The sequence below is a fragment of the Gossypium hirsutum genome, chromosome D01 (genome assembly GCF_007990345.1).
Source record: "Gossypium hirsutum isolate 1008001.06 chromosome D01, Gossypium_hirsutum_v2.1, whole genome shotgun sequence".
Taxonomy (NCBI): domain Eukaryota; kingdom Viridiplantae; phylum Streptophyta; class Magnoliopsida; order Malvales; family Malvaceae; genus Gossypium; species Gossypium hirsutum.
This window is the reverse complement of record NC_053437.1, coordinates 23,843,331-23,858,866: the sequence shown is the minus strand read 5'-3', so window position 1 is coordinate 23,858,866 and position 15,536 is coordinate 23,843,331. Positions and strand designations below refer to the sequence as shown.

Here is a 15,536-nt window from a genome sequence, read left to right as displayed (position 1 = left end):
TTTAAATATATATATATAATTTAGAATTATTATATAATTTTCAATATAATTTTAGTAATTTTTATATAATTTTAAATATTTGAATAATATATTCATAAAAATTTGGAAAAAGAATATTTTATAATTATTTTGAATTTTTGTAATTTTTTTAGTCTGACTAATTTGCACATTTTCAAAACTATCAAGGACTTAAGAGGTATTTAATCAATTTGTGATTCAAGCCATTCAAATTATTTGAATTATTCGAGGCGTAACATCCAACTCGACTAAAACTCGAAAAACCAAACTACTTCTTTGAATTGATTCATAAATACCAAATAATTTGACTCAATTAACTCGAAATTCGAAGAAAATTTTAATTTTTTCAAATCCGACCTAATTTACATTTATGGTAATTCAAATTATGAGGGTTTTTTTTTTGGTTTTATGTATAAATTCATGAATCAGAAAATAAAAAAAGTGGCAATCATTATAATAAAAATAAACTATATTAATTGCTGATTATAGAAGGCTAATACTTACATTCAGGTAAGCAACTTCAAATAGTTTGCAATTATACATCCTTGATTGTATGGAGAATTTTGTAATTATCTGTTATCTCTTCTTCACGGTATATTACCTGAAATGTACACATCATAATCCATAAAGTTACAGCTTTGTTAATTTTATGTTGAATTATCCTTCATTAACAATCAATATTAAAGTAGATCCACAATGAAAATGGCATTTTTTGTTCTAATTTGTCTATTCATGAAAACTAACTATGTAAAAAGAGCAAAACACCCAGAGCTTTAATTTACAACTTCTTTTATTTATTTATTTATTATTTTCACTACAAACACCATGACCATCCCAAATAACCTAGAAACAGCTTTCACTATGTTTTGGCATCCCTATTTCCATTTTGGTTGTCTACAAACAAATTATCCTTCTATTCCTAGGTTTATTTGAGATTAGAAAAACTAAGGCGGACTAACATCTACAGACAACTCCTACAACCGGATGAACCGGGTACCATACTACCTAACTGACTGCTTTTACTCCGAACACACTAGAACTAGAAAATATGAACCTAATCCACCACCATATTTGGCATGGATGTTCTGAAGAACTGCTGAGGAAATAAAAACGCCCACCATCACCACACATCTCTAAGATATCGTCCTTCCATCTGGAGTTTCTTCACCATAGACTCCGCCTTTGACGACTCCATGTTCCCCTGAAATTCATACACAAGTTTCAAAGATTAATGTAAGTGGCTCTTGAGTAGAGGACTCCTCTCAGACGATAATCAATACCTGCTCCTGAACGATGGTGTGCAAGGTGCGATGAACATCTCTTGCCATACCCTTGGCATCGCCACATACATAAAGATATCCTCCCTTGCTTATTAGGCTCCATATATGTGCCGCCTGTACTCCGAACACAACAGATGGTATAACGGTTCATTTTTATATCATGAACTGCAATATCCGTTCCTTCCTACTACTTACCTTATCCATCATCTTATGTTGAACATACTCCTTTTGTGGGCCCTCTCGTGAGAATGCAACGATGAGCTCGGATAGTGCACCTTGTTCCACCAAATTATTGAGCTCATCTTCGTAAATGAAATCCTAGAAAAGTCCCCAGAAAAGTAAATAAATAAAATCCTACATTGGCTGAAAATTACAATGAGACATGCTCATGATGTTGCTTAAAGATAATTAGTATCAAAATCAGATCCGAACCATTTTCCGATTCCTACATCCAAAAAAGAGTAGAGATGGACCAAGTTCTGCACCATCTTCTTTAAGGACCACTCTTTCCTGTAAAGAACAGTTAGTTTTAAGTTATTTTCTTCTTCTCTTTCTTTCTTCTTCTTTTCTTCTTTTTTTTTTTTTGGCAAAATGAAAGAATATGTAAAACAAAGAGTAATCAACCTGTAGAAAACCTCGGAAAGGTGCTAATCCAGTCCCAGGTCCAACCATGATGATCGGAATTGAAGGATCTGCTGGTAGCTTAAAATTAGATTGCCTGATAAAAATAGGAGCTCCGCTGCAATCACTGTTTTTCTCCAGAGAAACTGCATTCTGAATTTTTTTCAATGCAATTAGATGTCAGATGCCACTACAGCCCAAGTAATGTCTGCTGGGTACATGAACTCTACGGGAATATAAGAAAGTACAAAATGTGGAAGAGCAACCGAAGAAATTACAGTCATTACCTTCATCCAGGTCGAACACACACCCCGATGAATTCTTCTGGTTGGAGTTGGACCATAAACTAAAGCACAGGTTACATGAATTCTACCAGATACAAACCTGCTCAAACCGACCCACAATTCTTATTAATCTGAAGTATAAGGTAATACTGCATTGATAATGTAGAAAGGACAAATCTAGTCACCTAGGGGAGGATGAGATAGAATAATAACGCGGCTGTAGTCGAGGGGCTATAGCAGCAAAAAATACACCGATGGGAGGTTTTGCAGATGGGAACTGAGCCATAACCTCAAGAAGACTTCTTTGACTTCCAACAACCCATTGTGAGTACTCATCCTGGGCAAAAGGAAGAAGAGCACATAATCAAGAGGAAAAATTTATAACCACCACGAACACATGAGAGGATAAAAACAAAAGCAACATTAAGTATTTCATCAACCTTCCCCTGTGGTGATGACAAGAACCTGAGTCTTTCCGCTTCACTGGGTTCAGTGGCATGAGCAGCCAACGCAACCAAAGCAGCCTGACAAAATAACAGTTTGGATAAAAAGAAAAAAGTCATTTAAGCAACAAAATAACAGTTTCTGGGTGGTGGAGAGGAGTTACCTTCCGCGGAGGGTTCAAGAGATCTGCATATCGTGCCAAGGCTGTTTTAAGTGTACATGGACTGCTGAAAGGAGGTGGCAATGAGCTACCGGAGGGCATGCCATCCTCGTTGTCAGTGTGTATAGAAAACAGCAAATCGAGAGGTTGACCCAACAATCTGGCTGCTTCCTCGATGGTCTCAATGCTATTATCAGCATAAACACCGACATGATCGCCAGTTTCATATCTGGGACAGTTCAACTTATTAATTGCATAAGATCATAAAATCATAAAGCGATGTTATCAACCTTTTTAAAACCAAATCTGTGGGTCAAAAGCACTTAAAAACAGCAAAATATTAATACTACGATCACTTAGAGATGCTTTATTTCAGAAGCCCAATTTTGTAGAGTAACAAACATTACAAAGCTGTGAACTTACGTTATAGAAGTTCCTGTTATGTCGAACTCCAGATGTATGCAAGAGCGATCAGATTCTGGCTTGTGGAGCTCTCTCTGGACGGCAACATTAACTCTGTGTGCAAATTATTTAACAGTGATCTCAAAAAGGAAAATAAAAGGGGGACAATGTGAGAAAACCGACACAATGCACGTCCCTTATTACCTGCATGGATGGTGGATGTCAAGTGAAGCATTCCCATTTTCCATATTTGAGTGATTATCCTCAATGCGCATCATAGAGGGATCATGAATCACTACTCTATATTTAGGAATAGCAGCTGTATATGGGGTAGAGGCGGTATTTTCGTCATCTTCATCTCTAAGAAGTTGATCTAACTCTGGCCACAGCAATTCTCTCCTAAGGAAATAACAACAAATTAAAAATGAAAAAGATTTACAGTAAAGCTACCAGAGCAAAAATTGAAGTCTTTGCCCAAGAAAAGCTCCAGAATCACCAAGTTAAGATATGATGCTTTCAGCTTCAATAAGAAAAAAACAAACAAACAGAATCACAGGTACAACTGAAAGGGGATTACATACCATGCAGTGAAATCATCTTCAATACATTGATCATCATCACCAAGACCAACTTCGATAAGACGTTTGGCACCTTTCACACAATGAAAAAGTATACACTTAGTCCAAACATGAATATTAATTTTGATCCCACATTTGTATGTAGAACTTCATCAATTAGAAAAGAAGGGTGGAATCACGAAATAAGTAAAATAAAAAAATACCTTGTTCTGAAAGTTTCTCATCAAGCACCTTTGCTATCTATTTACAAAAAAAAAAAAATCATAAAATCAGATTACACAATTGCAAAAGAGAAAAACAAGAAAGTAAGCAAAATAGTAATCTCTGTGCCAATGTTACCTTGTTAAAATGTTCATATTGACGGTTACCTAGACCAAAAACACCATATGTGAGTCGTTGAAGCCAGGACTGCCTTTCATTCCCCTAAACTCAAATAAAACAATATAATAGCAAGTGTTATCGGTTGAATGCTGGCACAGTACAAAGTCTAATTTGAATGTTCTTTTGAGGTAGCCACCAACCTCAGTAAACCATTTGTAAAATCTAGCAGAGTTATCGGTTGGCTCCCCGTCTCCATAACTACAATGTCATGCTCAACTATGTTAAAATACCCCATACTTTACATAACGCAGAAACAAATACACAACCAAGAATAGCTTCAGTAAAACTGAGAATCTATCTTACGTGGCCACCATGAAAAAAGCCGAAGTCTCCTTTTTAAGCTTCTCTTCATACTCTTCATCATCAACAGCATAATCATCCTAATATAAAACACACAATGTGATGAATGTAATCGTAAATACCAAGAGAAAAAATTCTCAGTACAAAAACAAGGTAACAAGTAATTCCCTATATATACCAGGTCAACAGCTTTGACTGCTGCTTTCTCATATCTTGCCTTGATCTCTTCAGCCAAAGCCTACAACAGGAAATCCGCAAATCAACACGTGAAACGTTAACTAAAAACAGACATCTTTTCCAAACATACGTGCCAAGCACACATCGATTGCGGCCGAGTGTAACGACAAGTAACAGAAGAAAAACAACTCCGCACGTAGCCAAATTATCCGCTATTAACAACAAAACAATTAATAACAAAGATTTACTAACAAGAATTATATCCGCCACGTTTCCATCTATAGTTATGTCCTTGTTTCTTTGAGCTCAGAATGACGAATGCACCGGACATAACGACTTAGCAAATTATATCCGCCACGTTTCCATCTATAGTTAAGCCCTGGTTTCTTTGAGCTCGGAATGACGAAAGCAATGGACATAACGACTTAGCATCGAATAAACCAATTTATTACAACTAAATCTACAGCTAAATTATCCGAATCTTGGAAAACATATGAATGGTATAGTGAACTTCAAATAGTCCCTAAAATACTAAATATTTCATGAAATATGACTTCAAAAGGAACAGTCCATTCATCTCCTTGCAACTTCATAATCTTGATCTGCATCATGCACTGATTATAGGAGCAACTCAAAATTTCCACAACAAACCAGTAATTAAAAAAGAATAAGCTTGATAAGCAACATTAACATAAATTTTCATCCTAATAATATCAGTAAAAAAGGTTCCATTTCAGTCAAGTAGTCAACATTTAAATCATCATATTCAGCAATCAAAATCAAAACTTGAATGGCACCAAAAAGAAAAATCAAAATTTGAAAAGTTTTATCTACTACCTTAGCAAATCCCTCAGCGGTTCCCGTCTGGGTGCCGTAAAAAATGGTGACTTTTTTTTTACCGGAAGCGACAAGGGCGTCATCATCTTCATCAACCTTGAGTGAAACAGGCTTAGAAGCAACCAAAAGCTTAACATCAGGGCTTCGTTGAGAGACTAAATTTTTCCAGAGAAAAATCAAGAACACCAGAATCACCGCCAACGACGTTGTTGCTATCATTAGCATAGAATCCGTCACCGAACCCCCCAACGACATTCCCAATACAGACTCAACAAAACTCACCAAACCCGAGCGCGAACTCATTTTCAACACTGAAACACAAACAGAAAAAGAAAACAATTTAAAATGAAAATCAAAGTAAAAGGTAGAAGAGGGTTGATCAGAGCTAGGGAAGAAGGGTGAGTTCAGTGAGTATTTGTAGTGGGAGAGTAACCCAAAACGACAAAGGCTTGACCACATAAACTAGAGGGGATAGAAAAAAAAAGGGTTCGTCCGTTATATTTTTTTAGTTAAAATGTGTAGTTAGTCCCTGTACTTTTATAGTATTTGAGATTGAAAAAGTTTATTTATTGTTTATATATTGAAATAGTTAGACATTAAATAAAAGAATAGTTAGTATAATTTTAAACTCAAAATTAGAAAGATGAGTAGACATCTCCAAAATAAGCAAAAATCTCCTCTTTGCTAAAAATTAGTTATGAGAGTAGCTAAATAATACAAACTGCATCAGTTTATTGTTAACTCATATTAAACCATGCTATTAAAAAATAATATTTCAACCAAATGTAGCCAAACTTTTTTAATTTAAAAATTCTAGTCTAATCATTATTGTCATTGGTAATTTTTGTCAAAATTTGTTAGTTTATCATGTTTATTTCTTGTCAACCATATGTCACATCATATGAGGATAGCCTAATCAAAATGACAAGTTGATAAATTTTACTAGAAAACACCGATGAATTCATTGACTGGACAAAAAATTTTAAACAAAAAGTAAGAGGACTTAATTTTTAAATTTTAAAGTAAAGGAACTAAATCTTAAATTCTATACAAGTATAGGGACTATCAGCATATTTTAACCTATTTATTTCCTTTAATTTATACTATCGTATTCGCGGGGAGAGAGGGAGGAAACGGAAGAAAAGGCTTTCAAAAACTAATGTAGTAATTATTTTTAATCATCGATTTTTAAAATTTTTTTTCTACTTGTTTTTGTGCTGTCTACCGTTTTCTCCTAATACAAAATGTAACGCATGGGTTGACGTAAGCGGAGAAAAAAGAAGAAATTAAAAGGTTGCCTTTTGCTCGGCATTTCTTCTGCCGTTTTCCGCTTTTTATTGCTTTCCTTTTTGCCCTTTTTAAGTTTTATTCACTGTTACAATTTTTATGATGCAAATATAATGAATCTGAAAAATTTTAAATATGATAATGAGAATGTTATTCATATATAACAACAGAGACACCATACATTCATTATTCTCTTACAGACACGATAACTCACCCACGTATGCATTACAAGAAATGAAATGAGAAAAATATTTAAATTAAATAACAATATTCCAATCAATTTGAAGTCTATTGTTAAGCTTTAGCAATAGATGTTGAGGCAAGGTGATGGTGACCATCTTCCCATTATTCCCACCATCTTTTTCATTACTAGGAAGAACCACCACTGTTCCTTCTTCACCAACTCCATTCATCATATAATTCACACACACTGGTTTCAATCCCTTCATTTCTATTCCATACACATTCATTCCTTCCAAGTTTACAAATGTCAAATTTGCTCCATACACTATAAAATCCGATCTTACTTCATCCCCCTTTATCAACTCTCCGATCAATCCATTCTCATCCATCCTTTTTTCAGCTATCAGCTTTGCTAATTCCCCTATTTCCACCTTCGAAACACAAAAATCAGCTTCCACCGTGCTCAGTGTCATGCCATTACTCGGCAACATCGCCATTTTATCGGCAGAATTGTTTGAACAAATTGTAACGATGTTTGGACCTGAATCCTCTCTGGCTTTCGATAATGATTGCCATATCATAGCCAAAATAATTTCAAAATCGGAGATTTTGTTCGGGTCATGAATACAATATGTTGTGATGTAATAATGAAGTTGTTTGGCAGTGATGCGAAAAGAGTGAGTTACCATTTTAGAGTTATTGGGAGTTAACCAATAGTCACCAACAGGGTCAACTTTTTTCAAGGAAAATGGTTTCCTGGAAATAGAAATTGGGAATTGGGATATGTTGTGAGCAGGACTGTTAGGCTGCAACGGAACTTGTTTTCCCGCCATGATTTGTCCCCATAAATTAAGGAAATTTGAGGCTGAAAATGCATCTCCCAATACATGAGCCCAGCTGAGTCCTACCGATACGCCCCCACATTTGAACCGTGTGAACTGAAACAAATATTTTAATTTTGTCAAAAATATTTTATAAATCTAAAAAACAAATTCAGCCATTACATTACTAAATTCACATGCTTAATTATTATGAATAATTCAACATAAAGTATAATGTGATCAACTTATTTAATTTTAATTTCTTAATAGATTTTTTTCTATCTTTTTTAAATAAATATAATATAGTGTTTAAATTAAAAATTAAGAAGTAATTATAATTATTTTACTAATAATATTACTGAAAACAACAAATGAAAATTTACTTTAGAAAGAATTTTATATAAATAGACACATTGAATATTTTATAAATCATTGTCAATATTTTTATATTATTATGAATATTAGAAGTATAACACCTATAATTTAATTATGAATGTGGTTTTCTATTTACACTTTATTAATGTAATGTTTAAACTAATAAAAGAGTATAATTATTTTATAAATAATATTAATTAAAATAACATATTAATACATAATTTTTTCAAAACAAAAATGGGTTTTTTTTATAATATATTGTTTTTAAAATTTAAAATAATGATTATATTTGTTTAAATTAAAAGTAATTAGTATTGATGAATGAAGTGATGGTTAGATAAATGCAACTTTATTAGTAGCAGTTATTGTCGTTTGGCCTGCTGTGAAGAAGGGGCAAAATTGGAAAAATGCACTCTATTTTCTCTTTTTGAACAAATTGATAAATGCATACTTATCTCTCACTTTCTCCAAGACTCTATTTAATGGCCAACACAACAAAACTTAAGACATCAGCCTTTTGGACGGATTTGCCAAAACGTCCGTTACAAAATAACCGTTTTCATTACCAATGGTATGCCTGATTCTTCTTTTACCAAAATGCAATGAAATGTGTTTTTAGAGTTCACACTTGAGAACTATAACTTCAAATACAAAAATAAATTGTAATTAAATCCAATATTCCATTTTTAATTTTTATTAATATACCAAACAACTTTCTAATATAAATTAAGTACTTATAAAATTTAATTGTGAAATTTCAATACTTAATTTTTCATTTTATCAAACAACACATAAATAATTCTTCCTGCTATATCTATACTATATTTAATTCTCTAACCGAGTTAGCATCACAAGTAAACAAGATGAATAAAAAATTATTAAAATACCATCTAATTAAAAATAAGAAACATTATTATGAAAAAAATTTTATTTTTTTATATAAAATTTATAATAAAAAAGGGAATTTGAAACTCACGCATAAAATTCCCCCAAAACTTTAATTTTATTTCATTTGTTTTTTATATAAATTTTGTGCGAATATATGATTACATAAAAAAATTCCATCCATATAATTGATGTGTAATAATCTAATTTTCAAAAAAACTATGGGAAACAAAGGAGAGAAAAAAAATTAAAATATCGTATTTAATTTCCTTTTTATTGAATTTAATAAAAATTATTTATAAAATATAAAAAAGAAAATATATTGAAAGTTATTTAATTACGGATTTTGTTAACTAAAACTCCAAATGCACTCCTTAAATTTACACACACATATATATAAAGGAAGGATCTATGTCTACCGTGTAAAAATTAAAGTAATTTTACACACTTTCATAATTATTTATATGATTAATAATTTTAACAGTCCAACCGCTGAATTTATAAATATAATTGTACTTGTTATGCATGTAAATTTTCAAACCGATTCAATATCTCTATCATATTGATCTAAAATATTATATATACTAATATATATTCAACGGATAAAGTTTTTTTTATATAAAACAAATAATTAGAAGTTTTAAATTTACATCAAATTTGACATACATGATCTACATGAATAGACTATGAAATATAGCAGTTAAATCATTAAAATATTAATAATATAAATAGTTATGACAGTGTGTAAAACTACTTTAGTTTTTGCACTATGTAAGTGATCTCTCCCCTATATATACATACACATATATATAGGGGTTATAAAGGTGTAAAACTTTACTTTTTATATGATTAATATTTTATCAATCCAACTGTCATATATCATTCTTTATTCATGTAGATTATGCATAACAAGTTTGACATAAATTATAAATTTTTACCTGTTCGTTTTATGTAAAAAAAACTTTTGATTGTTAAATATATATTAATATAAACAACATTCTAGATTGATATGACAAGTTTCGGATCAATTCAAAAATTTACAAGCATGACAAGTATAAATATTTTGAAAAATTCAACTATTAGATTGATAAAATATTAATCGTATAAAAAGACACGAAAGGATGTGAAACCACTTAAGTTTTACACCAGTGTAAGTGGATCTCTCCCCATATATATATATGTACACAAAATATATATTATTTAATCTTTTGATTGAGTTAGAGTTACGAGCTAATTGGGTACCAACTCGATTAGAGAAATTATAAAATATCCTTTCGTATCTAAAATAAATTATATTGTTCTAAGGTACCATAGTATTTTTTTTAATAACTAAATTGCATATTCTGAAATTTAAACTCAAGACATTTGGGTCAACAAAACTTTAATTTTTACCACCTAACCAAAGCATTATTTTAAAATATTTTGTACATTTTTATTTTATTATGCACACTTTATTACTTCTATAAATTATATATATTGATAATATTATTGATTGAGTTGATATTACAAATTATCTCAACATCAACTCAAGATTAATGAAAACATCATGATAAACAATTGTAATGCATTTAATAATCTTAATCTGATATATTTACGTGTTTAAATTTCGTTTTACTGATAATTTAATCTAATTTTTATTTTAATATCATACATATTGCATTTGTTATTATTAATTAATTTCAAACCATACAATTTATTATTTATTGTACGTTATTTTTACATGCATACATGTATTCTGAATACTTAGTTCCCACATGCATATACATGTGATAGGATTTTTAGTATTTATTAAAAAATTGTGCAATATTCAAAGAATGTCTTGATTGAAATAGTAAAGTTAAAAAGTTGAAATCTATAACGTCTTTGGTTCAAATTAGATCTGTACATGGACCAAATTGGGTCAAGCCCAATTTCAAAAAAAATTCAAGCTCAAGCCAATTTTTAGCTTAACCCATCCAAAAAGCCTATTTCACTGTTCAAAACTTAATGATATTAATATTTTCATATTTTATAATTAAATTAAATTTTAAAAATATTTTATTATTTAACTTGAATGTAGTCGATTCGACTCAATTCTAGATATAAAAACATTGTCCAAGCTTCGTCCAAGTTGAACTAAACCTACTAGGCAAGGTGGATTGCCTAACTCATGGACATGTCTAGCTCAAATCTCATCATACGTAATTTTTTATTGATTTAAATAAATATGAACAGACAAAAACACCATTTATAAAAAATATATTTTAATATTTTTTTCTCAATTAAATTAGAACATAGTTAATTAATAAAACCAATTCAATCAAAAATTTTATTATATAGAAATTATTATTATCGCACATCTAGAAAAAAGAAAAAATATATTAAAAAATTAATTAACTATAACTATCTTTTCAAATGAAAAAAAAACAGATAATTAATTTTATATATATTTTAAATTAATTTCCAATATCATAAAGAGAGTAGTGGTCAAGCACTTTGTTGACGTTAAAATATTAGGGTTCAAATTTTATTGTTGTTATTCTTTTTCCTAAATTGTAATATGTAAATAGAAATTGTGTTGCACGTATACATACTTAGAATATATGTATGCATTTAAAAATAACATCAAACTCAGTAATGGATTTAAAATTAGTAGAGATATAACAATGTAGGTGGCAAAGTTTGTGTAAAAACATTAAATATTATATTAAAATCAAAATAAATCTTTGGTTAAAGTGATAAAGTTGAAGTTTTATAGATGCTTATGACATGGGTTGGAATCTCACTATATGTGAGTGTTTTTATTGATTTTATAGAAAAATATAAAAAGACAAAAGTAACATCATACTAATGACTTACATTATATATGAAAAAGTCATTTTAATCATTTCCCCAACCAAGTTGATGTCTAATTAACTCTCGACTATAAGATATATTAAAAAAAATCAATGTATATAAACATTTGTTAAGCAAATTCTTTAGTATTTCATAACTGTATTTATGAGTTGAGACGAGCCGGTTTTGGGTTAAGCATACGGATGGTATCAATACCATATATAGTTGTCTAAGTCCAACATGACATAAGAAATGTGAGCCTTAAATTTTGTGCAAATTTATCCATATAAATAATTAATCCAAACCCGTTTAGGCCACCTATATATCTATATATTTAAAATACAATTATTTTTCATTTAAATTTGGCATTATATATATTTGCGACCATTACATTTCTTATTAAATTTCTAAATATAAAAAACTTAACATTTTTTTTAATATCATAGTAAATTTAATTTAACATGATATGAATTACATAATATATTAAAAAATTATATAATAAACTTAAAAATAGGTCAAATCAAATAAAGTTCAATATTAAAATCTAAATTTAACTTATATTTTAAGTATGTTTATTTTTTTAAAATCCATTTTTGGACTTAATATTTTTGCTAAAATTCCTCAATCATGGAGCAGGTCTAGTATTATAAATTTTAATGTTATATTTTCAAAAGTCGTCATCTATTGGGGACCATTGTTTTGGTCCAACAAGAAATACGAGGAGAGTCTAGTCTAGTCATTGGACTGGGCCCTAAGCCTACCCAAACTAAATGTGCCCTTTGCTAGCCACAAAATCAAATTATATAAACTTATTCATACAAATTATTAAAAGAATCATATCTAAAATAAGTTTCTTATAAAACGGACCATGATCTGAAATTTCTTTCATTTTCTCAATTTATATTTTTACTATTTTTTATTTCCAATTATTTTTTTCACGAAAAATTATAAATGATAATAATACCAATAAAATAAAGAGTAGTAAAAAAGGTTGTTTTCTATAAACAACAATTGAAACTAGCTTGTCAGTATTAGGGAGTAAAACTTGATTTGGTTAAAAAAACAAACAAATCTTTTTTTGAGTTAATCCATTTGAGTTGTTTGAGCTAATTTGAATAAGTAATTTGAGTTTCGAGTTCGGGTTGAGTTGCATTTTACAATTTGAATAACTCGAATAATTCGAATAACAAATTGGTTTAAATATTCCTTTGGTCCCTGTCAATTTTGAAATTGGGCAAATTGATCTCTCTCAACAAAAATTACAAAAAAGTTCAAAATAATTTTTAAAAATTCAAAATATTTATAAAAATTATATATTTTTAAAAAATTTTAAAATTTTCTAAAATAATAATTTTAGAACCTAAATAAATTAATTAATGATTAAAGTTTATTATACAGATATTATTTTACTTTGAAAATGTTTTCTAATATATATATTTAAATTTATGTGCTTTAACATGGATTTAGTTATAGTGTAACAATATTTTAATTTGACATGTTTAATTTTTTAATTAAACTCAAAAAATTTCACTCGATTCAATGCGACTCAAATTTCATTTCACTCGACTCGATTTGAAAATTTTTCAAATCAAGTTAAGATGATAAAATAGGACTCACCAACTCAAAATTTTTTTACTTGATTCGACCGAATGCTTACTCCTAATAAATATCATTGAAATTTAATAGAAAAACTATATAGAGAGAGTAGAGACACAATTAAAATAATAGACTAATTGAAAAAATTGTTTGAATCATAAATAATGGTCTTTCCATTTACCTAAAATTTAGTATTTTTTTCTTCTAAAAAGTTAGGGGAAATAATTAATTTCTACACCTCCTTATATAATCAAGTACTTAAATTAGGTAATATTTTCTTAGTTTTAGAATTTAATTTTTATAATTTAAATTTTTGGAATTTAACCTCTTTATATTGTTAAATTTGTTAGTGCGATATTTTAAAATTAAAAAAATTTCACTTGATAGCAATATAACTAAAAAAATAATGTTGTAATGAACTTAAATTTAATAAAATAATTTTAATAATATTAATAAATTTAACTAAATTTAAAATTTGAAAAATAGATTAAATTCCAAGTTTACATACTCATATATTTTAATAGATGAAATAGAAAACTTAAAAGAATCCTAGCAAATAGGAGAAATGTTAGTTAAAGAAATAATAAAGATAAGGGTAAATTACATTACTAGTCACTAGTTATTAGTAAATTTTTTTTTATCATCTAACCATAAAAAGTTATAAAATTATCATCTAATTATAAATAAATTTTTTTGGTAATTTAATTATGAAAACTTATAAAATGGTAATTCAAATTTTCAAAATTTTCTTTTTTGGTCATCCAACTATCTTAAATTTTTTGTGTTTTCATTTTTATGTTAGCTCGCTAGTGATTAAAGAATACAAAATTGAATAATTGGATGATAATTTTGTAATTTTTTATAGTTGAATATTAATAATTGAGTGATTATTAGTGTAGGAATAATACCTGGACAAAAACCAAAGGCGAGAAACCCAAATCAGGGCCAAGAACTTGATCATGGGCGAGCATATGATCATTGTTTCTGGCCATAGCCAGCCATTCATCAACACTCTTATCACACTGAGCTTCAACGATTCGGACGCCACCGTCGTTGCATTTGATAAACGGCCGGCCACTTTCCGATCTCCGAATCCTCCCTGAGGCAGCGTAGTAAAGTTCCAGACACTGAAACATGGGCTCTTTCAAATCATGAATCGACAAACCTTGAGCCGCTTCAGGTTGGAAAAAATACGCGCCTTTGATATAATGGAGTTTCATTGCTAAATCCATGCTTGTTAGCTCCAAATCCTTGTTTCCGCCGGTTGCTTTGGCGGGAACCACCGATGACAGCATTTCCCCCCTAACAGGGCATTCCAACGAACCCGACACCATTGTGATTAAAATAGAAGTGAAAAACACAGGAAACTTGGGAAAGTAGAATGAAGTGATTTATTTTTCTGGAAAAGGGAAGTTCTATATTTATAATTATGCAAAAGAGCAAGGAAGGATTGGAATATGGCAGAAGCCATTCTGGTGGCTTTTAAGAAGCTATGGTCGAGGGAAGGTGAGGGGACTTAATACCATAAATTAGTGACACTTTTTATTTCTTTAGACTTTTTTTTAACAGACGTACAAAGTACAATAAGAAAGTACTTTTTTTAAAAATCATTTTTCTTTGTTTTCTAATTAAATTTTCAAAGGTTCTTTTCTATTAAAGAAAAAAAAACAATTGAACCACCTTCTCATCATCATTCGCATTTAAAAATATATGGAGAGAGACGTATCAAAATTAGCTGACCATTCAATAAACATGGCTCAAATTTTATTTCATCTTAAATAATGATGGTTAATAGTTTTTTTGTCCATGGAATTTAAAAAAAAATCCAATTAAATTTCTCTGAAATTTTTTCATCAAATTAAACTTTTGAATTAATAAAATTGGTCAAATAAACTATTTAACTAACATTGACCATTAGTAACTAGCAACAATGATGAAGTGATCATTAACAGATGTCACATCAACATTGTTTAATGATGTGTTAGTGCCACATCATCACTAACCGTTGACGTGTTAGTTCTACTTCATCATTAGCTGCAAACTTGGCACTTGTCAATAAAAAAAAGTTAAATTAATTTTTAAATACTACATAG

The 15,536-nt window shown here is 29.6% G+C and overlaps 2 protein-coding genes across 2 annotated transcripts; both read right to left on the bottom strand.

Moving 5' to 3' along the window:
- Positions 1–790: 790 nt before the first annotated feature.
- LOC107922644 (NADPH--cytochrome P450 reductase) lies at positions 791–5,993 on the bottom strand. Its single transcript, XM_041086439.1, has 18 exons — positions 5,483–5,993; positions 4,647–4,706; positions 4,472–4,548; positions 4,309–4,366; positions 4,127–4,210; positions 3,991–4,027; positions 3,791–3,860; positions 3,414–3,608; positions 3,231–3,323; positions 2,811–3,036; positions 2,644–2,727; positions 2,389–2,540; positions 2,207–2,303; positions 1,923–2,072; positions 1,731–1,808; positions 1,494–1,616; positions 1,299–1,412; positions 791–1,219 (listed from the first exon to the last, which is right to left on the bottom strand). The coding sequence occupies exons 1-18, from the start codon at positions 5,939–5,941 to the stop codon at positions 1,139–1,141; spliced, it is 2,238 nt and encodes a 745-aa protein (XP_040942373.1). The 5' UTR covers positions 5,942–5,993; the 3' UTR covers positions 791–1,138.
- A 910-nt stretch (positions 5,994–6,903) lies between these two features.
- LOC107921138 (protein ECERIFERUM 2) lies at positions 6,904–15,121 on the bottom strand. Its single transcript, XM_016851007.2, has 2 exons — positions 14,352–15,121; positions 6,904–7,890 (listed from the first exon to the last, which is right to left on the bottom strand). The coding sequence occupies exons 1-2, from the start codon at positions 14,775–14,777 to the stop codon at positions 7,027–7,029; spliced, it is 1,290 nt and encodes a 429-aa protein (XP_016706496.2). The 5' UTR covers positions 14,778–15,121; the 3' UTR covers positions 6,904–7,026.
- Positions 15,122–15,536: the final 415 nt, after the last annotated feature.